At 37.8% G+C, this 27,787-nt stretch overlaps 2 protein-coding genes across 2 annotated transcripts; one reads left to right on the plus strand and one right to left on the minus strand.

Moving 5' to 3' along the window:
* Window positions 1-74: 74 nt before the first annotated feature.
* LOC135680514 (uncharacterized) lies at window positions 75-14,591 on the minus strand. Its single transcript, XM_065194480.1, has 12 exons — window positions 14,017-14,591; window positions 13,379-13,427; window positions 11,444-11,881; window positions 5,391-5,677; window positions 5,110-5,313; window positions 4,837-5,034; window positions 3,600-3,674; window positions 3,447-3,513; window positions 2,243-3,344; window positions 2,122-2,166; window positions 677-745; window positions 75-494 (listed from the first exon to the last, which is right to left on the minus strand). Exons 1-12 carry the CDS (start codon window positions 14,482-14,484, stop codon window positions 455-457), a joined length of 3,042 nt encoding a protein of 1,013 aa, XP_065050552.1. The 5' UTR covers window positions 14,485-14,591; the 3' UTR covers window positions 75-454.
* Window positions 14,592-21,433: 6,842 nt separating this feature from the next.
* Window positions 21,434-27,768, plus strand: LOC135680515 (U-box domain-containing protein 7-like). Its single transcript, XM_065194481.1, has 6 exons — window positions 21,434-21,698; window positions 22,165-22,240; window positions 22,718-22,903; window positions 23,570-23,677; window positions 25,290-26,464; window positions 26,887-27,768. Exons 2-6 carry the CDS (start codon window positions 22,190-22,192, stop codon window positions 27,638-27,640), a joined length of 2,274 nt encoding a protein of 757 aa, XP_065050553.1. The 5' UTR covers window positions 21,434-21,698; window positions 22,165-22,189; the 3' UTR covers window positions 27,641-27,768.
* Window positions 27,769-27,787: the final 19 nt, after the last annotated feature.

The following is a 27,787-nucleotide window of genomic DNA, read 5'->3' on the forward strand; positions in this document are numbered from 1 at the left end:
TACCAGTGTTTGCTGGAAAGTTCACTCTCTTCGAGTAACAGAGCAATGTGGGTTGAGTGACCGACAAAAAATGATTGGCGATCACAAGTCCAAATCTATTCAGGTTGATTTAGCATAAAACAAGGCAATCACATAACAAGCTTGGCAATTTTGTTTCTACACCAATGTGGTCAACTATCACTGCTACCATATCAGACATTCAAAACTGACAAGCATACACAGAAAACCATGTCTGCCAACAAAATCTCAGACACATCAGAATGAGTAAACTGCATCTCCTTTCTGAGGTGTGCTTGCCGCGGATTCAGATGCTTTCAACAAGATATGGCACATCCAAGCTAGCAGTAGTGGTACATCCTCTTTTTCTGCCAACACCACCCATCTGATTGGACGTTCATACTTCATCAGCACCATATTTGGACGTCTCGTATGCTCCAGCACTAAACTGCCATGCTTATCTCCTTCGATGAACTGGCGTGGTAGATCTTGACCTCCTGCGACAGAAAAGAAAAAAAAGAAATTGCAGAGTCAATATAAGCAACGGATGAAACCTAAAGAAGACCAATTCGGTGAAAAGTGGATCCAAAATATACTTTTCACCTTCACCTGGAGTGTAAATTGTTTTTAGGTGCAACACAATGTTAACCTCAGAAAAAAAAGAAGTTTCACCACTTACCTCCTTTCAGAAGAATAGGGAGAATGCCTGCGATGAGAGTGCTTCCTATGTGGAGACCGCGAAACTTGTCTAGAAATTGAAACATAGATACTAATTTGGTAAGTAAAAGCATAAGAAACAAGTACTGTTTCTGAATGATTTACTCCCTGAAACCAACCTGCAAGCTACACAAATTATCTTATCCTCTAAAAAGTATTTTTTAAATAGATCAGTGTGGAAAAACAAAACACAACATAAAGATCGCCATGACCTAACGTTTAGCCAGCATGCTATATCCGACAATCATCAACCATTTGAAAGTGCTGCTAAAGGAAGCATTCGAAAGTGGCTTGTTTTCAAGTATGTTATTTGAAATTTCAATTATTTCATCCATAATTTATAGATAAAACATTTGTTAGAGCTCTAAAAGTAATATTGAAAGCATGCTAATGACAAAATACAAGTATAAGATGATGTAATGAACAAATATCAAAAGAATGCAGCACATTGCAGGTGATGTTCTAGATTGCAATTTCAGATCGGGCTTTCAGCAATACATTTTCCATGGAACAACTGAAAAATGATGGCTGTGTGAAAAATGTTGTTTATCATGATGTCACATAAATACTAACAGATAAAGTAGCAGGATCCCGGATTGAGGTCCATAAATATTCTGTGATGATTTCTTTACCACCTTAACCAAGTTAAAAATGAGTTTTATTTTAAGAATCTAATGTTTCGGATTGGCTCCCAAACTGACATCAATGTTGGGCAATAAGCAAAACAAATCCTTGCAAATACATGCCGAACTAAGAGAGCAAGTATCGGAACCAAAGGATGATGCTTCCAGTCAAATAGTATTTACACGGGTCATATCGGACATGTCAGAAATACCACCCCACCAAAAAGCACAGCAACGAATTAATAGCAGTATATAGACTACATTAACAATAGAAAAGCGCAAGACTTCTATAGAAGATCGCTTTTTTCAGAAACACGTGCAGTGAAAAACTATTTTCTGCCCTTGGTTCTTAAGACAATGAATGATACACCAGAAACTATAATGCCTACAACTAGAAAACTTGATACACTGATTGAATGTGTATTTACTTTCCAGTCCTTTCATGAGGGTCCTTCATCCCTCTGGCTATCCCGGAATCTCTGCACCCATCAAATCTGCATGCAAGTCCTCTAAACACAATAGCCATAACCACATCAGGTCCAAAGATTGACAAATATAACCCTAGACCCTTCTTTTAGTAATGGCTTACCAGCTTAATGAGACTAAATGCAAAATAGACATCTAACATGAGATTTAGATGTTAACACCATAATGCATGCCTTGCCACATCCAAGAATGAAGAGCAGTTGAAAATAATTATGTTCCAACCTCTTGATGAAATACATAGTCCATCCTCATTATTAACTTATGCAGAAAGATTATCCTCGATATTATTCTACAATACCTGGTCCTAGACCTTGTAGGTGATGGTGACCGAGACTGCAGCCTCCTAAAACACAGAAAAAACAATCAAGATAAACATAATAAGAGCAATATATTTTCGCTAAATAAAGGTATAGATATACCTCTTTTTTGAGATTTCAGAAGGCTCATCACTTGAAATACTGCCATGACCAAGCAATGAATTTTCCTTGCTATTTCTACCTCTATGGTTAGGGGATGGTGACCTTCTACTGTTATGCCTTAGATCCTTCGTAAGCCGTCTGGAATTGCCTTCCTTTTCATCCCTTGCTTTCTCCTTTCTCCCTTCAGTATCCTCTTTGTCTCTTTCCTTCTTATCTTTTAAGCTCCCCATTCTATTGTCCCTAGCATTTACTCCTCGTGTGATACCCCTCTCCTGAGATATCTCCTTTAAATTAATATTTTCCTTGAGTTTAATTTTATTTTCACGAATACCAGTATCAGTAGAATCAGAAGTTTTTCTGTCTGTCTTATCCGTGCCGGTTGATCCCTTCTTAACTGATTCTTTGTTGTGGCTCCTGCCTTCTGGATGGTTATTACTACTGGTAACAATTTTGGAGTCTCTGATGAGATTCTCGTTACCGACTGATTCTCCATCTTTATTGTTGCCACATATATATTCTATTCTCACTCCTCCCTTGCCAATTGTTTTAGCTTTGGACTCCGGAGAATTGGGATCATCTGAAGAAAATTCAGATGCCAGCCCACACTTGGCAGCTACATCATGTGAACTAATGCCAGATAAACTTTTATGTTCCCTTGCATGATTATGCAATTTACCATCAGGTATTGAAGCATCCAGGGACAGAGAATTCTCAACATGATTTCTTGCATTGGATTTTTGTGAAGCATGTTTGTCTACTCTGTCACCGTTACCATCATGTGAACCTCTAACAGGTTCCCCCCTGTCATTCAGTATAATCTCGTTTTCAACATTTTTTGGTTCATTTCCAGAAGACCTACCGTTACTACTCTGAACCAATGAAGGTTTGGATATTTGAGGTCCATCAGCATCATCTTCTTCGTCTGAAGCGTAACTAGCAAGACCAAGTATATCACCACCAGGAGAGTGCAGGCTAGTACTTTCACTAACACCTTTATTTTCTTGGTTTTCTTTAATTGTTGTCAATACGTTCGCAGAAGCCTTGGGTTCTGAAACTATTGGAATAGGGATCTTATTGTTTCCAAGTTCTTTGTTCTCACCTACTGCAGAAGAAAGATGTGACAAACTATGGAACATCTAAAACTAGCTTAACCATCAAATAGAAATTTGTGGAATTTGAAGTTTTTAGAAACAAGATTCTTTACCCTCAGCAGTCGGGTCATCTTCATTAAGAACTTTGGTAGCAATTTCATCAAAAAGCTCATCTGTGACCTGTTGATTCAAAATGGAGAAGCATCAAATAAAGTAAACCAAGAAATAAAGGAAGTCCAGTGTGCAAACCATTAGGCAAACAGAACCTTCAACAAAACTTCAGTTAGCACACGCTTTATTTCCTGGTTTATTGCTGCAGATCTGGCAGCTTGAGCATCGTCCTACATAGAACATGGAGGTATATTGGTCACAAGAACAAGAAGCTTCTTGAATGCATCATATTCTGATTGTGGAATAAGCAATTTAAGCAGTGAATGGGAAACAGAGATGAGAAACTAGATGTGCAAAGCTAGAAGTACTTGTTAAAGCATCATTAAGATAGAATGTTGGAAACCTCAATAACTTGCTATACCTAAGACCACAAAAGACACTACAGAAAAAAGATAGCATTACAAACGGACAGAAGAGGATCAGTCCGGCCATGGACTGGCACAGGTCTGGTACCTGAAATTGCATTCCTTGGATAGATATATTGTGATATTTGAATATAAACAAAAAATTTAACACAATATTTTTGTGTGAACATATTTTTATTGTTTTACTATTCTAATGTAATTTCATATTTGTAATCTTTAAATTACTTTTTCCACTTGGTTCCAAACCTACCAATCCTATCAATCTCAAATCCCAACAAGACAGAATGAGGCACTCAAAAGAAAGAAAGTTAGAAAGGAGTCTAACTTCCTCCTATTTTATAATATTGAAGTATTGAAGCATCACAATCTTCTACACTCAAAAATCTCCAACATTCTTTTTAGGGCATTGCATAGAGCCCAGGGTCCTTCAAGTTAATATGGAACTGACACAAACTAGAGAAGTGTTCTAAACTATTTTAAACAATCAAAGCAACAAACTGGGAAACAAAGTAAATGAAATACACTCCCCTACTAATTAGATATACATTACTAAGTAGAGATATGCAAGCCCAACCTCATTATTTTTCGATATGAAACTAACAAGGTATTGCACATAGATATCACAGTACAACTGCAAAAGCAGTCACATGGTCCATATAGAGGCACCAGTAGTCATTAGTAAACACTATTCCTGCAAAGGCAGTCATGCAATCCACATAGGGGCACCAGTGGCATAGTCAATGGTGGCAACTATTACTGCAAAATCAGTCACCTGGTCCATAGAGAGGCACCAGTGGCATAGTCATTGGAAGGCACTATACCGAAGGGCATTGAGCACACAAATTTGGTTCATATAATTGGATAGCAAATACAATTTATAATTAACCAAGCAAATAAGGAAGTTTGTCATGAGAAGGCATGTAATTAAGCTTAAGAATAACTTGAATGTAATCATACAAGGAAATACCTCATCATCTTCATCATCATCAGTTGATTTGGCTGAATCAACACTCTTGTCAGCCTGATCAGCCTTCCTATATGATTTATCATCATCTTCAGATCCCATGGAATTGTGAGAACTCCCACTTTGGTGGCTGGCATAGGTACTTGCGATCACAGATTTATTCTTTATAATTTCTTCTCGAAGCCAATTAGGTACTGCAGCCTGGAGTTTCAGAATCATGAATGTTGATGATTGTTAAATGAGGATAAAGAAATTAGAGGAAATAACTTAAGTTACCTTTTTTGGGCGTTCAGAAATATTGAAAGGACCACTAGCATCTGCAGGGAACATTGGTGCTTGATTAAGTGATGTCCCAGTGACTAAGCCAAAAGGTGCAGTGGTAGGTGGTACACCAGGCCTGAAGTTGGGTCCAGGTAGCCTTCCATAAACTGGCGAAGGATGTGGCCCCAAAGAAGGCTGCGGTGCAAAAGGAGGTTCCAACTGTAAAGAGGAACAGCATATTAATGTCAGAAATTTGAATATACAAGAGACAAATTGGTGAAGCCAATATTTGCAACCTGTGTCACAGATTGTGCTAAAGAAACTTGGGGGAAAACCCCTGGAACAGTTGGAGTCCAAGCATTCACAGACATGGCAGTTGCATCACGATCCATCAACCCCATAGTCTGAGTTGGATCAGCAGGACCATAACTAACTTTTGTATGTGGTTCAAATTCAGAAGCAGGCCTAGGCTCAAAATCCAAAGGTTTGTTGCTGGCATCAGTTAGTGCTGCCTGTGGATGGATGAACCCTTCTTGTGCAGATAATACAGGCAAAGGGAATTGATTTACAGCATCTCTGTTACCTGCTTTTACAATGAAAAGTCATTTGCAGTAAATTCAAGAAGCATTAGAAGCATAGAAATGCATCACATCTTCTGACACCAGGTGTAATGCCAGCACAGGGACCACTCCCATCATAACTATAGGTTTTTGTATTCTTAAAGTGACCACATATTCCTAACATATACAGATGGTGAAATAAAGATTAACAAATTCACAATCTGATTCATATGACCTCTTAAATCGTGGATAAGTGATCTGAAAGAGAAAGTCCTCTAGCCTTATTGAATCAAAATTCACAAACTTGGGATGTCATAGTTTTTAGGTTCTTTTTTCAGACTTAAATCTCCAACAATTTTCATGTTCTGCATCACATTAAATACTTCCTAGTGGAAGCCTTTTCAAAGCCTCTTCTCGTGTCAAATTATCAAAAAAAGAAAAAGAAATAGCAGATTAGCAATGAAACCAGATCCACAATCACTCATGATTGTCACAATGCTAACCCACTATACCACCCCCAACACCAGAAAATGAAAGAAAACCTATCCAAAACTAACCCAATAAAAGATGGAAAACTTGAGTTCACAGGAGAAACTCTCAGTGATGAATCATCTGCCATATGTTGGCACCTGCATAAACTTTCCAAATTCACTAAAGTCTTATTGATCGAGAATGATATGAAATGAATGCCAACGAACATTGAACAATTAAAGAAAAGCATTGAACACTTTGTGCCAGTGATTTAAAAAGACACTCGGGCGCTCACCTAGGCGCTTAGGCAAGGCCCGAGCGCCTCGTTTAAGGGTCACGTGGCGTGCTTTAATGAGGGGTCGCCTGAGCGCTCGCCCGAGCCCAGGCACCGGGTGCTTCGGGCGAGCGCCCGATTGATATAAGGTGATCGAACCGCTTAAATTTGCATTAGTTGGTTCGATTGAACCAACTAAAACACATAGTTATATCAGCGTGCGACCCCAACTCCCAACCCTACGCACGCTTCTCTTTTTGTTTCCGTCACCGATGATTTCTCCCTCTACGTTCGTCGCCGACGATTTCCACCGCTACCTCCAAGTCTTCCTCTGTCGCCGACTGAGTCTCCTCAGCTTCCACTACTGTCTATTGCCATTGTCCACTGCCTGTTGCTGTCCGCTACCTCTTGCTAACCGCAACTCCGCAGCTCCAGCTGCTATTTGCTGCCTGCGACTCAACTTCTTATCGCGACTTCTTCGGTCTCTACTCTTCCCTACTACTGTTAACAGTAAATATATTATTAACGGTAGATTATTAATTATTATTCAAAATAATATTTATTTATTGAATTAATAATATACTATTTAGATTTTAACATTGCTAATCTTTGTTTTTAATTTAATATCATATTTTTTATTTAAATAATTATATTTATTAATTATATTATATATATTTTCTATTTTAATATTTTAGAACACATCGCTTTGTTCAGGCGAGCGCCTCGAGTGTTTTGGGATCTTAGCGTCTTTTGGCGCCTAACACTTTTTAAATCACTGTTTTGTGCACATCTAACTTATTCGCACTCATGTCAATACTTCGACCCAACAGTATGACTTTCAATCCCCTCCCCCTTTTATATGTGCTTCAAACAACAAAGGAACAGTTGACATCATATATCATCTTCCATCACAATTAAATAAACATGAAGATAAGAAACCATCTGTGTTCATTCAAACTTTTATACCAATTGGTAATCGTACCCCATTTGTGAGTCTCTGCTTATCAATTTCTATGGGTACTCACAAGTTCCTATGTTTACCATACAATTAACAATATCATGCAATTTATCCTATGATCAAAACATATTAATATCATCAAAGGTTGCTCATATTTTAGTTCATTTCTTAGCATTATAAGCAAAAAATTGGTAAAAACAAGCTAGAATGCAACAAACTAAACCTATCTTGCCCAATTTTCTCAATTCTAGCCAATTTCACAGTCACAGAAAAAAAAATGTGACAAGGCGGAGAAGAGTAAAAGGAAAGGTCAAGTTGGAATAAAACCAACAAAAGAAAACTATGACCAAGCCTGTGAAGAGGAAAAGAAAACTAGTGTTTTCAAATGGCACTTGGCCGCTTGCTTAGGCAACCAAGCAAAGCGAGGCATGGCCCGAACGTCTTGAAGATGGTTCATGCAAGGCAATTTAGACGGGCATGACTCAAGCACACACCTGAGCCAATTGAAGCCTTCATTCAGGTTTCACTCGCTTGACTTTTGTTGATGTGAGTTGGTTTGATAGATCTAATTAAAGTCTCGCACTCCACCACACCACCCCTCGTGCCCCGGTCCCCATCTACAAGCGGAAGAGAGAAACCCTACATTGCCATTTGTTCCTCTACTATACACTGTCAGCTCTCTTCCTCCGCCATACATCATCGAACATGGCTTTCCTCCACCCTATGCACCACCACAATTGCACTCCAAGGCCAATTAGTGACCATTAGCCATAACAGATAGCTTCCTCTCGCGACAGAGGCAACCCTCCAGTGACTGAGTGGCTTCCTCACACACAGGGACCCTCTAACAATGTCTTCTTCTTGCGGTAACTCTCTCTCCTTACCATCTCATGTTCTCCCTTTTTCTCGTTCCCCTCCTCCATCGTCGTCACCCCCTCCTCTTATCGAGCCTCCTTGAACCCCAACAATCCACCTCTCCCTCCTACCTGATTCCTCCTCCCTCTTCCGCTCTATGTTGCTTGCCCATCTCCTTCCCTCTTGTTGTCCGGTCCCCTCCCTCTTAATCCTCCTTACTGTCGCCTCCCTTCCCTCCCAATTCTTCCTTCTCCTCCTCCCCTGATAACTCCCTTCATAACTTCCCTTCTCCCTTCTTCCTCCCCTTTGTTCCCCTTCTACCTGATTCGTCTTCCTCCCTCTTCTCGTTCTTTTTGTTTCTTCCCCCTCTCCTTCCTTCTCATTGTCCCCTCACTCTTTCTCCTCCTTCATTGTCGCTCCCTCCACCTCCACCACCCTCATCCTCCTACTCCTTGATAGCTCCCTCCCAACCGATAACAGCCAAGCCTCCTCAAATCCCAATAGCCTCCTTTTTCCTCCTACCAAATTCCTCCTCCTCCCTCTTCTCATTATTTACATATATTAATTTTAATATTTGCAACCACCTAGTGTCTCATACATTTTGGCACCTTGGAGCCTTTTAGTGCCGGGTACTTTTCAAAACACTAGTGAGTAGTGACAATGCTGTTACTGAAAAAGAACAAGACAGTGCAAGATGATCCCACCAGGAAAATATGCAGATCATGTATGGAAGATAAGTATACGTTCATACTATTATGCGATATTGGTCATCCACCAGAAGCAGAAAGAAAAAGAATTTGACAGCTGAAGCATCTAGATCAGGATTCACCCTTCTTGAGTTGGGAAATCCCAGTTTCATGGTCTAGTTACCAAATCACCTTTAGAAATGTTTGGAATCAGTTGAAATATGATGGAATCTATAAAGAAATGGTCAAAATCAATCAAAACTAATTGAGATCATTCCATTAAGTAAACATTAGTTCTTATCAGGGAAGAGCAATAGCTGCTATTTGCAGTAGCCGGCAAAAGAGGAGACTTATCTTGCTGTTGCCCTCTTGTCATTGCCTATTTGCAGCCATAACTCACCTCCTCTATACTGCTAAGCTATAGATATGCCTCAAACACCAACGGTACCATTGTGAGTAAAAAAAGACATCATGCAAGTGATGAGCAACAGGTAAGTTATGGGCATGGCATTTATTGATTAATCCACAAGACAACATCTCCACAAAAGTGCTGGTTCTACAATTTTAAGTGATTATTTTTTTACAGGCAAACCAAATCACCTTAGCCACTTCATCTAATAGTTTAAACTTTAAACCATAATAATATATTTTAAAAAGATTTTTTACAATTATTTTGAATATAATTATATTATATTATATCATATTCTCTCTCTGTTTTTTTGAACCAATGATACCAATAATCTTTGTGTCAATAAGGAACCAGATACAGTTCATCCAACAACATGTACTACACCAACCACTATTCAACACAGTTTAGCTAGCAGCACTTGAATCCTTAACATCCTCCAACATTTGTATTTTGAAAAGAAATAGCCCTCAGTAGGTTGCAGGTAGCTACACTTTTTCTTGTACTAGTGGTCACATACTCTTAAAGAGTTACATGTCTTGAATTAAACAAAGGGTTTAACATCATCTCCTAACCCAACATTCTCTAAAATAAATCCTGAAATGCACCTTCCGCTATATCTATTGTGCCATCTTAACTATGAACTAGAGGAATATTCCACACAGGAAACGCACAGGATCGCATGGAGAGAACCTTTCTTGACCAGCAATTTGGTTTTCAATAACATTCCAAGATGCAAATGCTATAAAATTTTTCATTTCAAAGATGGAAGAAAAATAATGAAAAAAGATACAAAAGAAACAGAAACATACAGCTTAATCACATTTACGAACTGAAATGAAACAAGTGATATGTCCATCTGATACCAGCCTTAACTGAGCACTACTTTGGAAATCATAAATGATCACCACAATGTTGGTCAATATAGAAAAGGGGATACCTAAAACTTAAACTACCTCTCATCTCTCTTCATTTCCACCTCATCTATCAGTGACATAATATGTAAGGCGCATGGAATTTATTGTTCAGGAATTTTGTCTTCATGTTCACTTCATATAGTCCTTAAGTACTCCAGAAGATAAAATTTTCAGTAACAAGGATGTCAAGACGAGATCCACTACGAGTTTGTGCACCAAAAGTTCTCTTCATTGATTCCTCCATCAAGTACTATTCCTAGATTAATTTAGTTTCAAAATGAATCTCATAAGATGTGATTACACTCTATATCATCAATCTACTTTAGAAAATTTATCCACATCAATGCACCTTCCACCATAAGGGCAAGTTAATTTTAACTGAATAAAGAGTTTGAATATAGTTGCCAACAATTCCAAGACCAACTAAAATCCCTCAATCCATCTGCTAATTGTACATGCAGCAGCCAGGTAAAGGTGATATCTAGTGTATCATATCAGACTTTTAAGTTGGTGACGATATAGCGACCGTTTCAAAATTGCACATGCTTCATTTATATTAACAAGTGTAATATAAACAGAGCGGGCCAGAACATATCTAAGTACCTGCACATGACCTTTCTGAAAATCACATAAGGAGATTTAATTAAAAAAACACACCTCTTTGCTTAAAGTTGGGATCTATAAAAAAAGTACTACACAATTTATGACCAAGTAGTAATAAAGTTTTAATACCTAATTCCAGCAATATGATTATTTAACAGTAAGATGCCTTAGAATAGATTTTCAAGATAATCAATAAATTGAAGTCCACTAGTTGTTAAGCGAAAGAAGAAAAAAAAAGGTTGTGAAAAAGAAAATATGATCTATTTTCTTATAATCAAAGAGGAAATGACAGAACTACATATATGCACATTGGTGTTTACGTCACACTGATAACATTTACCACATATCACTGACAACTATGAATAATTTGTTAGTTAAACTAAAACTGATTGCTTTCAGAGAACTGTCTCAATCTGACAACTGATACAAAAATGTGACTAAAATTTTCATAAAGATAACAGCTCAACTATCTTATAAAGTGCAAATAAAAACATTTTAGCTAAACTACAAAGAATTTTTTCTGAGATCATTAACAGGAAAAAGGCCATTTCCATTTATGATGGTACCAAAACTTGGTACTTCATTCACAGCCAAATAGAAATACTAAGTGAAACTTTACCTGGAACAGAAGAATAACTATAAGGTACCTCCTTCTCATAAATGGATGAAGTTGATCCAAAATTTCTTGCAGGCGAATTATGATCTTTGTGTGGCGCAACAGCTTCTTCTCCAGCATTATAATGCATATGTGAGTCTGCTACATATGGAGCAGGGAATGATGCATATCCATGCGAATGATTAACTTGTTTCTGTTGATCCAAGGCATAGTTGGGCAGCTGTTGGTTAATTGACTGAGAAAGTGAAGATTGTTGAGCATCTAAAGGAGGACCAGTTGCGTTGTGTATTTGATCATGATAGGTGTAACTATGCTCTTCCATTCTTCCAACAGGCATAACCTGTGAATGCACTTGATGATTATCTGTCACTGACTTGGCAGCAGCCCATGCTTTAGCCCGTGTAGCCCAGTCATCCTCCGTGTTGTATGAAAGGTTTCTTTCTGTCGACAAATTGAAGGAATAACAAACCAGCATACAAGCCACAGAATACCTAAATGACTAAACATTCAAGTATTGGTTTTTAAGAGAAAAAAAAAATACAGAATCACATAAATATTAATAGATCAAGATCAAGGTAATTTGTATGGCTCCACTCATTTGCAGTATAACATATTATCGAACATGTTAACAATGGACACCAAGCAGTAACACCCTGCAGTTCTTTTACTTGTAGCATATATAGAAGGACAAAAAAAATGAGAATGATGTGTTTAACAATTATGAGAAGGATAAAAAGTTTAGAAGTTTCCATTATTCATAATTCCCCGGCGAGTTAGAAGGTCAGTGTAGTGCTGATTCGTGATCATTTCTCAAGAAAGAAAAAGGTTTAAAAAGAAAATGAAGACAAGAATTCATTATGAATGGAATGTCTTGATTTTTTTTTTTTTACTTTCTGCCCAAGAGAAAAGACTTCCATCAACAAAAATTGCATGTGATATGTAGCAAAACAGGAAGACAGAAGAGAAATAGTTATATCCATATAGATCCAAGTTGATCAACTCTACGTGAAAAAGAGCCTAAACCTAAGCCCAACCAAGTAACTTAGCTATTCAAGATGGTGTTTGGCAGAGAACAACTCTGCTTCTTTGCCAAACTAACAGATAGAAATAATTTTACTTGAATAAACTTACATTTCTAAGAAATAATATCTTTGCATATATTTTAATCACTCATGGTTTCTCATAAATAATAAGAAACTTTTGTTACACATAAAGGGCATCAAATGATAATCTTTATCCTTCATGTATTGGGATCACAGAATTCATTTCCAGGTAAACGATCCACAACTTGTGTAGATGAATGGCTTGTGCTACTATACTAACAAGGCAAATAAAAAAAAATTAGTGATGTAAAATATTATCATCCCCAATAAACAACACCTCCATCTAAAGAGTCTGGGGAAGCATCAATTTGGGAAAATGACAGATGCATTTCAACATCTAATTAGCTCATTATATGCAACTTGGATGGGTAGAGTATACTGGAGTTGAACACAAGGGAATTGTTCTTTGGTCAAGTAAAACAAGATACATGGTAAAAAGTGAAGAACAGCATGCCAAACACAATACTGTAAAAGGTTCGCCAGCCTCTATCAGACTGGATAAATTAAAACTAATTGATATTGAGATCCTAGCCAGTACGAGTTCAGCAAGAGAGAAACACAATGAAACAATGACGAGTAGTTAGCAAATTGAGATATCAAATTAACCTAATGTGACACCTGATCAATCCTGGTAATAAACTCGTACACAGAAAGAAGAATGACATGTGTTGATTCAAAAACCCATAACATGAATGATTTTTCCCGACATAGTTCTACCACATATCTACATGCTAAAAGAATATTATTCTGATAATGAACTCTTCTTGTGGATGTAAATGTCAAATGATCCAAGTATGGCTTCAATTCCGCAGAATGCTTGAACATTAAGCCTGACCTGGGTATTCCCATCCTTGATGTTGAGCCCAAGATGTGCCTGTCCATTGCTGCAAAAAGTAATTGCAGAGAAATGTCAGAAAACCAGAACAACGAAAAATGGCATGTGTGTAGCCAGCCCCATCAGGCTATTCTTCTAATACATGGATCATCTTGAGTGTATATTAGAATAGACTGATTCGAAAGATAGTTTTAATCTTATCAATCATCTGTTCTTCTATCAATCAGGAGTCCCAATAAGAAAAGGATATCAATGAAGTCATCGAATCATAGTTTTTCTATTACATCAAATAACATAACGCTCACACATGAACTCGAACCTGATACCTATCCCTTTGTGCAACGACACACTAACCAACTCAGATGTCTCAGCAGAGACATCGAATCACAGTTGTTTAGTTACAAATACAACACTATACAAGTAGCCACAGCCCGGCTAACAACCACCATCACCGGTAGCCTTGCTAGTAGCACATCCAACCATACCCCACATGCTAAAGCTGTTCTAAAAGCAAAAACCGTTCCAACAAAAGAAGACCTAGGTGTTCTACAAGTTTCCTAATGAAACAATCGTCCGATTGATGATAGTATTAAATAAAAACCACAACTTACGATGACGAGAGGACAGAAGAGGCTCACCTGCTGAGGTGGTGGAGGATAAGCTGTGGAGGGAGGCGGCGGGGACGGAAGGCGATGCTGGTGAGGCGGCAGCGGCACGTGGTGAGGCGCGGGAAGAGGGGGATGAGGATGGTACTGGTTGTGGAACGGCGGCGTCGACTGCACGGCATACGGTGGCATGGGTTGGGGGTATGGTGGGGGAAGAGGGGGAAGAGGGGGGTGGTGGTGCTGAAGGTGGCTCTCCGGGTGAACCCATTGCTGCTGCTGCTGCTGATGCTGAGAGGGAATCGTAGGAGGGGGAGGAGGCGGAGATGGATAGTGGTGTGGATGGTGGTGAGGGGGAGGAGGAGGGTAGGAATAATTAGTGGTGGGTTGCGGTGGATGATGGTAGGGATTAGGGAAGGGGTTCTGTTGCGGCGGCTGATGCTGTTGATAGGGATCTCCGCCACCTCCTCCTCCGGTGAAGTGGCGACCTTGAAACGAGTCCATCAACAAGAGAGAGAGAGAGAGAGAGAGAGAGAGAGAAGAAGGCCGGGAGGTGATGGTGGGAATTAGGGATTGCGAGAGGCTATTTGAGACGAAACGACCGACGCGGATGTATTCACGAATAGTGCGGTTCGATTTGAGCTGGGAGTTATACCATATTTCTCGGGCCACACTACTGCTTCGGCCCATCCAATAATTGGGCCTCTATGAAGCCCAATTAATTATACTTGCCTAATAACAATAATGCTACTAATAAATCTCTCGTAGAATCATAATGGAGATTATGCCAATTTCATTAATGGATTTATTTTTGTACTCTTAATGTAATTTCATTGATCGAGCGGTGGTGGTTCGATTTATTTCATTCGATTATGATCATGACAGTCATCTGATGGACTTTTGCATATATTCTATCATTTATCATTTAAGAGGAATGATAGGATTTGTATTGTTGTACGTATCTTTCTTTGGTTAACGTTGTATTATTTTTTTATGATAAAGGAATGATCTAATATATGTTATTTTAAAGAGTTAAAATAATCATTGTATGTCTGATAATGAAGGATATATATTTTTTTTATTTTGATTTACATATTTACTTAATTAATGTACTAAAATAAATCGTTCCATAAGAGTATGATTATGTATATCGATAAACCATCGTTATATTTTATACAACTCCCAATCATAATTGAAAATAAGCATAAGACTTTTTTTATAATTATCATTATATATATTTGTGACATTCTATTTTATATTATTAACTCTTTTATTTTCTTATATCATCACTGATTTTGTGAGAATATTCTATACAAAAAATTCAAAGATACTACTTGGCATAGAAATTTTTAAACAAAAGTTGATACATGCAAGAGAGGAGAGGAGGTGTTAGTAAATATATTATCATAAAATAAAATTTTATTGGCTCTAAAGGCCATAGAAAGATAAGTTGAGTTTGGGAGAACTTAAGAAATTTGAGCATAGGAGGATCTATGACTATCTTTTAAGCATACTTCAAACCTTCAACCACTTGGAGTAGGATTGGGAGCAACAGTGGTTAAAATTGAAATAATTTATATTATTTCATGGAATCCAAAAAGTAGTGCCAATGATGGATACAATGGATTTAGATAATTTGATTGTTTACATGAATTTCTTCTTTTAGCTTATTGTCATTTTACTATTCATGCATCTAGTTAAAAGAAAATTTTAAATTTAATTATATCATATCTCAAAAATCTTTTAGGAAATGATTAGAAAAAAAATTATAATTAAAGGAGTCTTCTCCCCCTCTATAATAATTAAATCAAATAGATTAGATAAATACCTCTATAATAATTTTTTTAAAAAAAATCTTCTCCGCGAAACAAAATAATAAAAATCAAACAGATTAGATAAATAGATCTATAATAATTTTTAACTTTTGAAGAAATATTTAGACTCCAAACACCTTTTTAAGCTTTTCAATACTTATTTTTAGTTATTTTAAAAATAACAAACTAAAAAGAGTGTAAGCTCCATACCCAACTAATCATTAGTCTTCCTCGATAAATGAATATCATAAAATTTTTAATTAAACTTGGATGAAAAAATAGTTAACCATGCATAAAAGGATATTTTTATCATATCCCACCAATTTTCTCAAATCAATGCTAATCATAACAATGATTCGATAAATACATTTCCAAATGGGAAAGAATTTTTAATACTTAAGTTTCAAGGGTTCATCGACCATGCCCGGTAATGAAAACCTTTAGACTATCTATAGATATCCTTTCCAGAGTTAAAAATATTACGATCGGAGCGGCACTAAGAGAGGGGGGTGAATTAGTGCAGCCGATTAAAATTTTGGTTTTGAAAAACTCTTTCATACGATAAAAAACAATATCGATGAAAATTAATTTTGGAAGCTTGATAACTTAGAAGCGTATGGAAGCATAGTGACTAAGTAAAGAAGTTTGCAGTATGTAAATGACAAGAGTAGGAAGCAAATCAGCAGTTTTAAAGTGGTTCGGTCCAAATGACCTACATCCACTTACGAAGCCTTTTTTGAAGAGGCTCCCAACTTCCACTAGCAAATCTCTTTGTAGGGGAAGGACTAATACCCTTCTTATAACCTTTACAAGTGGTTCACACTCTCACAATTCTTTTCAACAAGATGGGAGGAGGTGAATACTCAAGCAATTTGAAAAACAAGACTTGCTAAGACTTTTCTAAGGCTCTTATCTCAAACTATTGCTTTGCAAAAGGTTGTAATCTCAGCTGAGAATTGGGCTCCAAACTTTGATTTCTCTTGGGTTTCCGAGGGTGACGGTGCCACCGCCGGATCTTTCGGGTGCCGAGCGGTGCCATCGCTCAGTCCAATGGTGCCACCACTCAGTTCTCGGGTTATAGGCGGTGCCACCACCTAATCTGGCGGTGCCACCGCCTGCACTATTTCAGCTCACTGGTTGGGCTCCAAACTTGGCCCAAACCAGTCCGAACTCGAGCTCAATTGGCCCATACTTGGGTTATAGGATTTACACCTAATCCTAACCCTAATTAATATGCTAACTACAAATTTAAAGACATTTCCTAAGTTATTACAAAGTCCGTAAGTCAAGACTTCTTCCGGTGAGCTTCCGGTGGTCTTTCGATAAACTCTTGGAAACCATTCTGCGGACTCCCGGCAAGCTCCTAAACTTCACGATTTGATCTTGGTGAGTTCCAACGAGCTTCTTCGGCAAGCTCCGATCTTTCTCGGCGAGCTCCGCGAACTTCCCACGAACCTTCCGGCGAGCTTCCGAAAAACCCTTCAGCAAGCTCCCTACTCATTCTCGGCTAATTCCAGCAACATTCCCGACGAACCTTCGGACTTTCATCGAACTCTCGAACTCCCAACGAATCCTTTGCGCTTGACTCCGACACTTTGTTTCGCTTTATGTCTTTGTCATTATCGTAGTTATTCCTACACACACAAACTAAAACTCTACTCCGATCTAGACAATTATTACAATGCGAATTGACATTCTGCTGCCCGGCACATTATTGGTTGGTGCTTCGTCCGATTCTTCAGCGCATCATCCTCTATTGCGGCTTGTTGCCCAATCGGTGGTTGACCTTCGCAACCCCAATATCCTTGGCTCAATTCCGCTCTCCTTGGCTCGATGCCCGACGTCGGAAGCCTTCTGCCGTCCAATATCCTGACGTGATCTCCTCCGGCGCAACGTCAATTCCTCCTGCATCACTCAAAATATAGTTAAACATCTAAACACAATCAATTAGTTTCATCATCAAAATCCGAGATTCAACAAAAAAAAAAAAAAAAAAAGTTTAAACTCAACTTCATAGCTAACATTCAAAAAAATTATAGCAACCTTTCAAATTGTTCAATAAGGTGTGAAGTTGAGTCTTATCTTAATGTTCAATAATAAGACTTGATTGTCCCCTATCCCTTCGTAGTTATTCATATAATTTATGATGATTCTTTAAATCGACAACCAAGAAACCCTAGATAATATTTTTTTACTTACTCCTCCATAGGACAAAGAGATATATAATAGTCAAAGCCCTCAAGCCTATAGAGAAAAAATGAACACTAAGTGACATATATTATTCATGACTTTTAGTTTTCATCATGAGATCTCATGATGTAGAGATAATTTATGTTTGAGGTAAGATCTTTTACAAATTTAAACAATATTCATACTCTTACTTACTCTAGTCGATAATTGCCCAATCTCATCACAGTCAATCACTTTTTTAAAATATTTATATAATTAAGTCAGCTATACGGTTCAATCAACCACTTCTTCGAGTTGATCATATTCTCCCATGAATTGCATTCTTAAGATAATAATATACTTTTAAATGATCATATAAGTTGGCTATATTATTAAATTAGTTGCTTCCTCGAGTTGGTGATTGAGTTCATCAACATTATTATATATTCTAATTGGTTGCATAATTAAATCATTATAATTCCTAAATGACTTTTGTTTTTAACTTGTAAAATCCTAACTCATCTAGAGGTTGTGGCTTTGATTATCTGCAAACCACTTTGCATCTCAATATCTATTGTGATCGTAAGACTTTCACTTGACTTAGTGAATAAGCTAATTAATGGATAAAAATAAGTATCCAAATCAGATACATCTATCCAAGATTAAAAAAAAAAAACCAGTTATAGTTTCTAATATGATTATAGCGTCCCTTTTGGGCCCGATGCATGCGGTCTGTCGAGCAAAAAAAAAAATCTAAAATGATCGATATCATCAAAGTGTTTCGAATAAGCATGATGTATCCATCTAGGACAAAGTTACATCTAAATTGCTTAACTAGACGAAATATCACCTTTGCAAGTTATACATCCACAAGAAAAGATCTATCATATTAAAAATATATTCTCTTTGTAGATCATATTAAAAAAAGCATCCCCTTTGGTTCATACAAAATAAGAAAGAAACTAAAGAATCACTTAATCATTTTTAATCCATGTAATGATGATTAAGATTTCAAACACAAATATTATGTTCTACAATGAAGAAGCTTTTAAAGACAAATGATATGATAATTACTGTAAACCAATTGATACTTAACATATAAAATTTAATCAATGCTTATCATATATGTCATATCTAATTTTGATATAATATCTAAAAGGAATATTGGATATATTTTATCAACATAATATATAAAAGGAATATTTTCTTATTAAATCAGCGGTTGCAAAACTTACCCTATATAAGGTATATCTTTGTTTTGAATTTATCAAATAAATATTAAAATAATTATGACTTCTTACACCCACAATAAACAATAGTGATGTTTTAATGGACTTAATATTAGTTTTTTTTTTATAGAAATAGACTGAAATAAGATATATGGGATATGTGTATTTTTTTATAATCAAATAATAATTTTTACATTTCATCCTTTCAAGAAGAATTTTTTTTATCATTTTAGACACGATTTTATTGTGTCAAATAAATAACTAAAATTGACTATGTCATGATTCTAATAACTAAATTTTAAGTTATGAAGTAAGTATGAGTCTAATTTAAAAGGTTTTGTAGTAAACAGTGATACATCTAATTTATACATTACATTGCAAAATAATTGTCCACCACCTTCGCATTTTGTTGATATGATCAAAATTTTCGAAGTTGCAAGTAAGTCGTCTTGTTTTTCAATCTAAAATTATAAGACTAATTTAATATAATAATAATAATATTATTAAATATATAATAATATAATATAATATATTTGCGGCTTGAAGGCCTCCAAACCAAAATGAACAGTCTCTGTGAAGCTCATGCTTTCTCTCTCTTCATCAAATTGAAGATTCTCGAAGTAAAACATGACATCAATCGTTGCTCGGAATTGATCGCCACTGACAACAACAAAGGCATCGATTAATTTATGCATGGTTCTCACACTTCCACCGCAACTTCAGTCTCATATAATAATGATATGATGGGTCCCAATTCACCGGATATATATATATATCTGTATTCCATGACTTGTCCGCACGATTCGTAGCCTGAGTCGGCGCCATGGTCGTCGGCTGCCGATCTTCTGCATTGCTCCAGGCAATAAACACGGTTCCTGACACCCTCGTCCACGGACATGCTGGTCCCCACCGTCGTTGCTGACTTCCCATCCAGCTAGATAGAGAGGTTCCTGCTCCGAACGACACAGATGATCTCGATTTCCTTTCTTTGGCGCCGATCGAATGTCACGCTTCAGTCAAGAAACACGGTTCCTCGACAGACATGATGCCCCACGTCGTCGCTCCGGACGTCCTGTCCGTCTTCTATGAGTCGGGATCGCGTTTCCTGCGAAGGAGAAAACAGTTGATCCCGATCACCTACTTCAGTGTTTTCAAATCGCCATAATTCGAAGCAATAATAGCTGATTCATGCATCCGTGCACAAACATACAAAGCAAGACGGCTAATTTTATAGTCGAACCACCATATATCCCCATAAGATGCGATATTTCGAGAATCTTTGACGGAAGCTTTTGCTCTTTCAAAGACGACGACACTTCGCAGTTCTACATGTCCCCTAATATATTAGACTCTACTCTTGGTTGTCGGCAGAGCAGGGAATGGGCCTTACATTCTATTATACGCTGCCAATTACGCTTATTTCCGTAATAATAAGGTGATTTACCACAAAACCCCTCATGTTTTCGCTTTTTACCATACAGCCGCTGAGCTAAGCAAAGCGCTGACGTGATTGCCTACCTCTTCGTCGTTACCCGTCCGCCATCCAGGATGCAGATAAGGGAGATGTTTCTGGTGGGGTCCGCGTGACTTCTAATCACAAGTCTGGTAGATTGAGGGTACGAACAAACTCGTAGGAAAAAAGTATGTTTTGAAGATGGAAAGCATCGCCTCCTTACCGACCGCGTCGAGCCGCCGCCCACGTGTCCGCCTCCGTACACAAAAGCCGCTCGCCGCAATCATGCCTCCAAGAACGTGCGGCGAAAGATCCACCACGTGTGATGATCAGGGACGATGACGTACGAAACTATCCGTCCTCCGTATTCCGTACTCCATCTAATTAACCCTCAACGTTGAACAAAACATCAGAAATACCACTAAGGGAGTCTGTTACTGAAATACCCTCGTTGCTAATGGAGAACAACACGTAATTGCTGTTAATATCTTGGTTTAGATCGGCCCAATTTTGGCATTGAGAAAAGAGGAAAAGGGTCTTTCAACTTGCTAGCCGACAGAGGTCGGCAAACTGATAAATCGGAAGTATAAAGCGGCCATAAACGATACAAAGCCAAATAACGTTTGGAAATTTCATGTGATATGCCACGATATCAATAAATGTCAGTATCGTATCGCTGCTAATAAATCAATGGCTATCGACTAACAAATAATTAAGGGAGTGATTAAGTTAATGGTGTGAATAATCGAGTCATTATTAAGTCCTATAAGAAAGATCTTGAAACCCTTTCTCGTGTTCTCTCGTTATCGCCTTCGTTGCTTCGGTTCTCTGTTTCGTTCCTTCTTTTGGGGGTTGACGATCAGGAACGTAGAACACTTGCTCGACGAATCCTAAGTGGTAGGATTTGAGGCGACGGAATGCTTGCGCTTTTTAGGAACGAGATCTTTCTGTCCCCGGCGTTCTCTGATGAAACCCGTTGAGGGATTTGCTGGATTTTCGGGGTAGGTCACAGAACAGGGGACGCATAAGGAACTGGTCGAAGTCCGGGGAAAGGTAAGGTTCTTCCTTTTCTTGTAGTAGTTCACTTTCTCCGGTGGATTTTCTTTGAAGAAAATTGCTTTTTTGAAGTAAATCACAAAGTAATTTTTGACTTCTATTTGCTGTATGATGAAGATTTTCTTAATGTTCTTGCTTGTATTAGCCGTCAGCATTACTTGTTGGTTTGTTTTTTGCCTCTTTTTTTCTTCTTTTGGAACGGTTGGTAAGCAAGTGATCTGATATTCCATCTAAAAAAACCTTTTTTGATTCTGGTTCTCTGAATGTTATGTTGTTTTACGTGACAAAATCCTTATTTTTGTAACTCTGAACCAAATTACAAATTTTGTATATGTTTTTTCATTCTTTTGGGTTTCTTGCATGGTATTTAGTTCTCTGTTACTTGCTAAAGCATTGTGTCAGTTGTTTCATGCTTGGTCATTTATTATCCTGGTGCCTCATGGAGTTTTGTTTTCTATGCCAGATATTTGGACTCTTGAGTTATAATCATGAATGCAGTTAAGATGGTAGAGAGAATGCTGGTGGTTGGTGATCCAAAGGTGTATACTTCAATCTTGATCTCCATGCAACTTAACTTTGGTTGATCATTTCCAACTTGAACATGACTATCAATTCATTGCAAATCGACCAAACAGACTTCCGGTCACCTAAGTTGCATGTTGATAATGTTTTCGAACCTGCGAACAAGCTTCATCTACAGTTGAACTGATAAAATTTGCATTACTTTTTGCTCATTTAATAATTCGAATTTTTTCGTGCAAAAATATTGAAGAAAAATTTTCTTCTCTACATTTGCAAATGTAAAAATATTAATTTCCATGTTCGATAATTTTGTTAAAGATATTTATGAGTGAGTTCTCTACATATGGTTCATGAACTTGCAACTTTTAAAGTATTTTATTCTATTTTTATATTTTGAGCAATAGAATATGGAAGGGTTATGCCTGACGTGTTAGTTGGCCTATAGATATATCCATAATGGTTATTGGAGTGATGAGTATAAAAACTTGTTGCAGTTGCATGGAGGAATGTTCAGAATGCTTTCCACAATTGTTTGTAAGGTTTTGGAGATCTTCCCATTCATAGAAGCTGCTAGACCTAGAAGTAAAACCGGAATACAGGCGCTCTGCTCACTGCACGTGGCTCTTGACAAAGCCGAAGGACTACTACATCATTGCTCAGACTGTAGCAAGCTATACTTGGTAAGTTTAATTTTTAGCAAATATGTCATGGTGCACTGACCAGATGATGGCTAGACTTTAGAAGTTTTTCCTTTGTTCTTGCCCTTTCTTATCTTTTTTGAGACTATGACAAAATGACATGGTGAGCATACTCTTTCAATTGACAAGTTGTCATTTTCCATGATTACAAGAATTTGCACTGTCTTGTGAGTGGTGTTCTGGAAGCTTTCTGATGTAAATACAGCATTTATCTTGTGAAACTGTACATATAGTTCATTTTGACATTTACTTTCCCTGCATTATTAGAAAAGCTAGTTGATACTTCCAATGTGAAAAAGTTCTTGGTAATTGTACTTCAACCTGAGAACTTGAGTCAATGATATGAATTTAAGGATTTCATGAAGTAATTTACTCTAGTTGTTCTTTTCATGTCACCTATTCAATTTGTGTCATTCTGGATGAAACAAGTACCTCTCTGCTCCTGCTTTTGTTTTTCTTGTGACAACAAAACTTGTTTATAGCTTTTAGCATTGATGCATCTATATAATGCCACATGCCAGTCGCTGTTTGGATAACTAAACTAGAACTTGTTATCCTTTGTCACACAGTTGACATGTTGACTGGTTCATTATACTAGTTAGTGCTTAACAATGCTGTCATATTTAATGTGAAATTTTGATCTTTTAGGCTATAACTGGGGAATCCATACTCCACAAGTTTGAGAAGTCTAAAAGTGCTCTGCAAGAAAGCCTTAGACGTGTTGAAGGCATAGTCCCAGGAGCTATTGCATGCCAGGTATAGTACATTATGATTGCACTGATAAGGTTTGCTTTATTTATTTGTACATTCTTTTTATACCATAATCATCAATGAAACTAGATATTTGTGCTTCTACTGCATGTGATCCATGTTCTTATTCAAATTATACTTGATAAGGTAGCTTGTCAGTGGTATAACATGGAATTATCATCAGTAGTTCTTAATTATTTGCCTGATTTGTGAAAACACATCATTTTTCCAATTTTTCCACTTGGTTATTTTATGAACTTCTCTTTGCATTTGATCTTTATCTTTTTTTTTATCCACTTATGTTGTGCTTGTCGATCTTGCATATCCATATTTCATGTACTTATCAGAAAAATCTCTTTTAATGTATTTATCCTTTTTTCCAAGTTCCAAATAAGCTCTTTTGATATATTATTCTTTTTTCTATTTTAAGTACACCTATCCTGTCTCAGTTCCAACTTGGTTCAAAGTCATTCTCCACACATTAAGATGCTTATTATGCTTTACATAAAACGACCCGGTTGTAGGAATCCTTATGCTTCTGTTGTTGTTAAGATAGTGCAAGCTAATCAGGGACCCTTTGGTTTTCTGCAAATTTAGAGGTCAAAACACTTGTTTACAGGACAATTCTCCATTAGTTGTGATACATATGGACAAGCTGGCAAAGCTGCACGAGAGTTATGTGTTACTTACAGATAGGCAAATTGACACTTATTGATTGCCATAGCACTTCTTTTACTTGTTTGTTTGTCTTTATAAGAAGCATAAATCTTGTTTTTGTGCCATATTATTGCTGATTGCATGCTTAGATAAATATCCATCTGGTTAATATTCAACCTTTACCTAGTTCCCTGGCCATTTGTGCCACTTCCAGATTTAGAAGCTTTGCTGCAATGATGTTTGACACTTCACAATCTTGTTTTGAATGATTTTAACTTCCTGTAACAGTTCTTGAACCGAGTTATCTTGATTCATACTACAGTTTGAGCACTTGATGCATGTCACATATTTCCCAATTTTCTAATTCCATGGGTTTAGTGCCTAAAAATATGATCAATCAGAGACACATTTTAGTTAGTGCAAACAGTGCCACTTCTTAGATAGGCAAATTGATCCTGATTTATTTGGATTGCAGGGACACTTCGCATTGTAACTCTGTTCAAATAGTTTTATTCAATCTAATCTTTAACTGTGTAATATTTTTCCCATCTTGATTGCTGTATAATTTTTATTTGGTTTCTCTTAGTTTTCAAGTATCGGCAAGCCTCCTTCCATTCTCAAATGATCTTAAGGAAGTTGAAGTAAAACTTAAATCTGTTCACTAATACTGGTTCTTTAACTGTCACATTCCAAAATGAAAGATGAGACCACTTTTTCCTTCAATTTTTTTTGTCTACTGCTGAGTTTGTTTATAATACTGCAAATTTTCAACATTTAAGTGATGGAAAGAACATGATCTGTTGATTAGGAGATGCATTCATGACAACATAAATACTTAAACCACAGCAGTATGTAACATTATGTCAATCTATGTCAATGCATCTCTCAAGGTTTATCATCTCTTCTGATCTCTTAAGGAATTTTTTTGCTGAAGTATCTTGCTTTTCATCTCTCATCTTAGATTATGGAGATTGTTGGTGAGCTGGAGACAACCAATTTCATATTGGATCACTCCAAGAAGCAGGCTGGTGACAAGGTAATCACTTTGCTTAGGAAATACAGAAAATCCAACAGTAGTTCAGATGACAACGAAGAACTTGAATCATTCCATCAAGCTGCCTCAAGGCTGGGCATTACCTCTTCCCGAGCAGCACTTGCTGAGAAAAGAGCTCTCAAGAAGCTTATGGAAAAAGTCCATGCTGAGGAAGACAAACGGAAGGAAGCTGTTGTAGCTTACTTGTATCATCTCATGAGGAAGTACTCGAAGCTTTCCAGACCTGAGTTGGCAGAGGATCTTGACTCTCAGGGATCAGCTCCATGTTCTCCCGCTGTGCTATGTTCTGAAAAGGTCTCTGGTCCACATGGGAGGTGTCATGCCTTTGACAGACAGCTCTCCAAACTTAGCTCTCTTAATCTCAACCGAAGCGGCGCAAGAACAGCAAGCGTGCCCATCCCCCCAGAAGAATTCAGATGCCCCATCTCCTTGCAGCTCATGTATGATCCTGTCATCATCTCATCTGGTCAGACCTATGAGCGTGCCTGCATTGAGAAGTGGTTCAGTAATGGACATGTCACCTGCCCGAAAACTCAGCAGCATCTCTCCCACCTCTGTTTAACTCCCAACCATTGTGTTAAGGGCCTGATTGCTATTTGGTGTGAGCAGCATGGAGTTCCTGTTCCAGATGGCGCACCAGATTCTGCTGATCATTGGAGGCTAGCTTTGTCACAGTATGATACTGTGGATTCCAGATCCTTGGACAGTACCATATCTTGCAAGTGGACGGGCATCAAGGAGGCTGGTTTGGATGACAATGGCATTGCAGAGGAGCTCAAAGATAGCCATGATGGTATCTTGGACAAGTGCTCTAACCAAGATCATGAGGTGGATGAACTTGAGAGATATCAGGGTTTACTGGCTGCATTAGAAGAGGATAAAGGTATGTGGAAGCAGTCGAAAGCAGTAGAGCAGATAGGATACCTGCTGAAGGACGAAGAAGAAGCAAGGATCTTTATGGGTTCAAATGGGGCTATAGAGGCACTTGTTAAGTTCTTGAGATCAGCTATCCATGATAGGAATGATAAGGTTCAGAAGATTGGTGTAATGGCTCTTGTCAACCTTGCAGTCAACAATAACCGGTACTTGCATTTTTCTTCTGATTTTTCTATAGCATTATCCTTTTTATTTTCATATTTAGTTTATAATCGGTTAGGAAAGATATGAAATGAAATATTTTTTTATAGCTCAAAAATATTTTAGTAGAAATTATAAATGGGATATTACGGTTTTCTTGTTGTTATTGTAGATCATTTAGAATCAAGTTACTCCAGATCGTGATAACATCCTGTCATGAATTATACCTATAAAATAATTGTTCATTTTCCTTTTTTTTGAAATCCAGCTACTGATCATCTTCATTCGTTGTCAACTGTTATTTGTTTGACTTTGTCATCTGTTCTGTGTTTGACTCAATGATTTTCTCCAAAAGTAGAAGAAATAAATGCATTTGTGGATCACTTTCTTGTCTGTATCCATTTCTTATAAGTTCATCTTGTCTCAGGAACAAGGTAATGCTCATAACAGCAGGAGTGATACCATTGCTGGAGCAGATGATCTCAAACTCTGACAACTGTGAAGAAGCTATAGCCCTGTACCTTGACCTCTCCTGTCTCGATGAGGCCAAGCCTGTGAATGGCTTGACTGAGGTTGTCCGTTTGCTCGTCCAGCTTCTACGATCCAATAACAGCAGAAGTAGCTTCCGCAAGCTTGATGCCCTTTGTATTCTCCACAACCTCTCCATGCATCCACCAAACATCCCTTCCCTCCTATCATCAGGTGTAGTGGATTGTCTACATTCCCTCATCGGAGCCCCTTCAGGGCCTGAAGGCGCCAAATGGACCGAGAAAGCTCTCGCGGTCTTGGTAAACTTAGCATCCACCAAATCTGGAAGGGAAGAGATGGTATCGACCCGAGGCCTTGTTGGTGAACTTGCAGAGGTCTTGGACACCGGTGAGCCTGAAGAGCAAGAGAAGGCTGTGTCTTGCCTCTTGATCCTGTGCAATGACAACAATGAGTGCAGCCAAATGGTGTTGCAGGAAGGCGTCGTGCCGGCCTTAGTATCGATCTCTCTGAACGGGACAAGTGCAGGGCAGGAGAAGGCAAGGAAGCTGCTGAAGTTGTTCAGAGAGCAGCGACAACGCGAGCAGCAGCAGGGTGGTGAGCTGATCATGGAGGCAAGGCCATCATGTAAAGCAAGATCAAAGAAGCTGAATTCCATATGGAAGAACAAGAGTTTTGCACTGTTCCAATGCTAGGGATGTTGATCACTGGCTATAAAATTTGCCATTGTATCTTAGGTTCGTGTTCTTCTTTTACTTTGCCTTTGTGAAGTGGAAAGATGTGCATTGTCATAGCTCTCTTGCTCCAAACGAGCTTTTGTTGAGATCCAATTTGCACCTTTT

This window comes from Musa acuminata, chromosome BXJ1-8 (assembly GCF_036884655.1).
Source record: "Musa acuminata AAA Group cultivar baxijiao chromosome BXJ1-8, Cavendish_Baxijiao_AAA, whole genome shotgun sequence".
Lineage (NCBI taxonomy): Eukaryota > Viridiplantae > Streptophyta > Magnoliopsida > Zingiberales > Musaceae > Musa > Musa acuminata.

Bases quoted from the DNA above. Each gene is read 5' to 3' on its own strand.
- LOC135680514 (XM_065194480.1), bottom strand. From the start codon at position 14,484: ATGGACTCGTTTCAAGGTCGCCACTTCACCGGAGGAGGAGGTGGCGGA. The intron at 5,314-5,390 runs GTTGCAAATATT...TCCTCTTTACAG, and splicing joins TAGCACAATCTGTGACACAG to TTGGAACCTCCTTTTGCACC. The intron at 495-676 runs GTAAGTGGTGAA...TTTCTGTCGCAG, and splicing joins CCCTATTCTTCTGAAAGGAG to GAGGTCAAGATCTACCACGC.
- LOC135680515 (XM_065194481.1), top strand. From the start codon at position 22,190: ATGAATGCAGTTAAGATGGTAGAGAGAATGCTGGTGGTTGGTGATCCA. The intron at 22,904-23,569 runs GTAAGTTTAATT...TTGATCTTTTAG, and splicing joins ACTGTAGCAAGCTATACTTG to GCTATAACTGGGGAATCCAT. The intron at 26,465-26,886 runs GTACTTGCATTT...ATCTTGTCTCAG, and splicing joins CTTGCAGTCAACAATAACCG to GAACAAGGTAATGCTCATAA.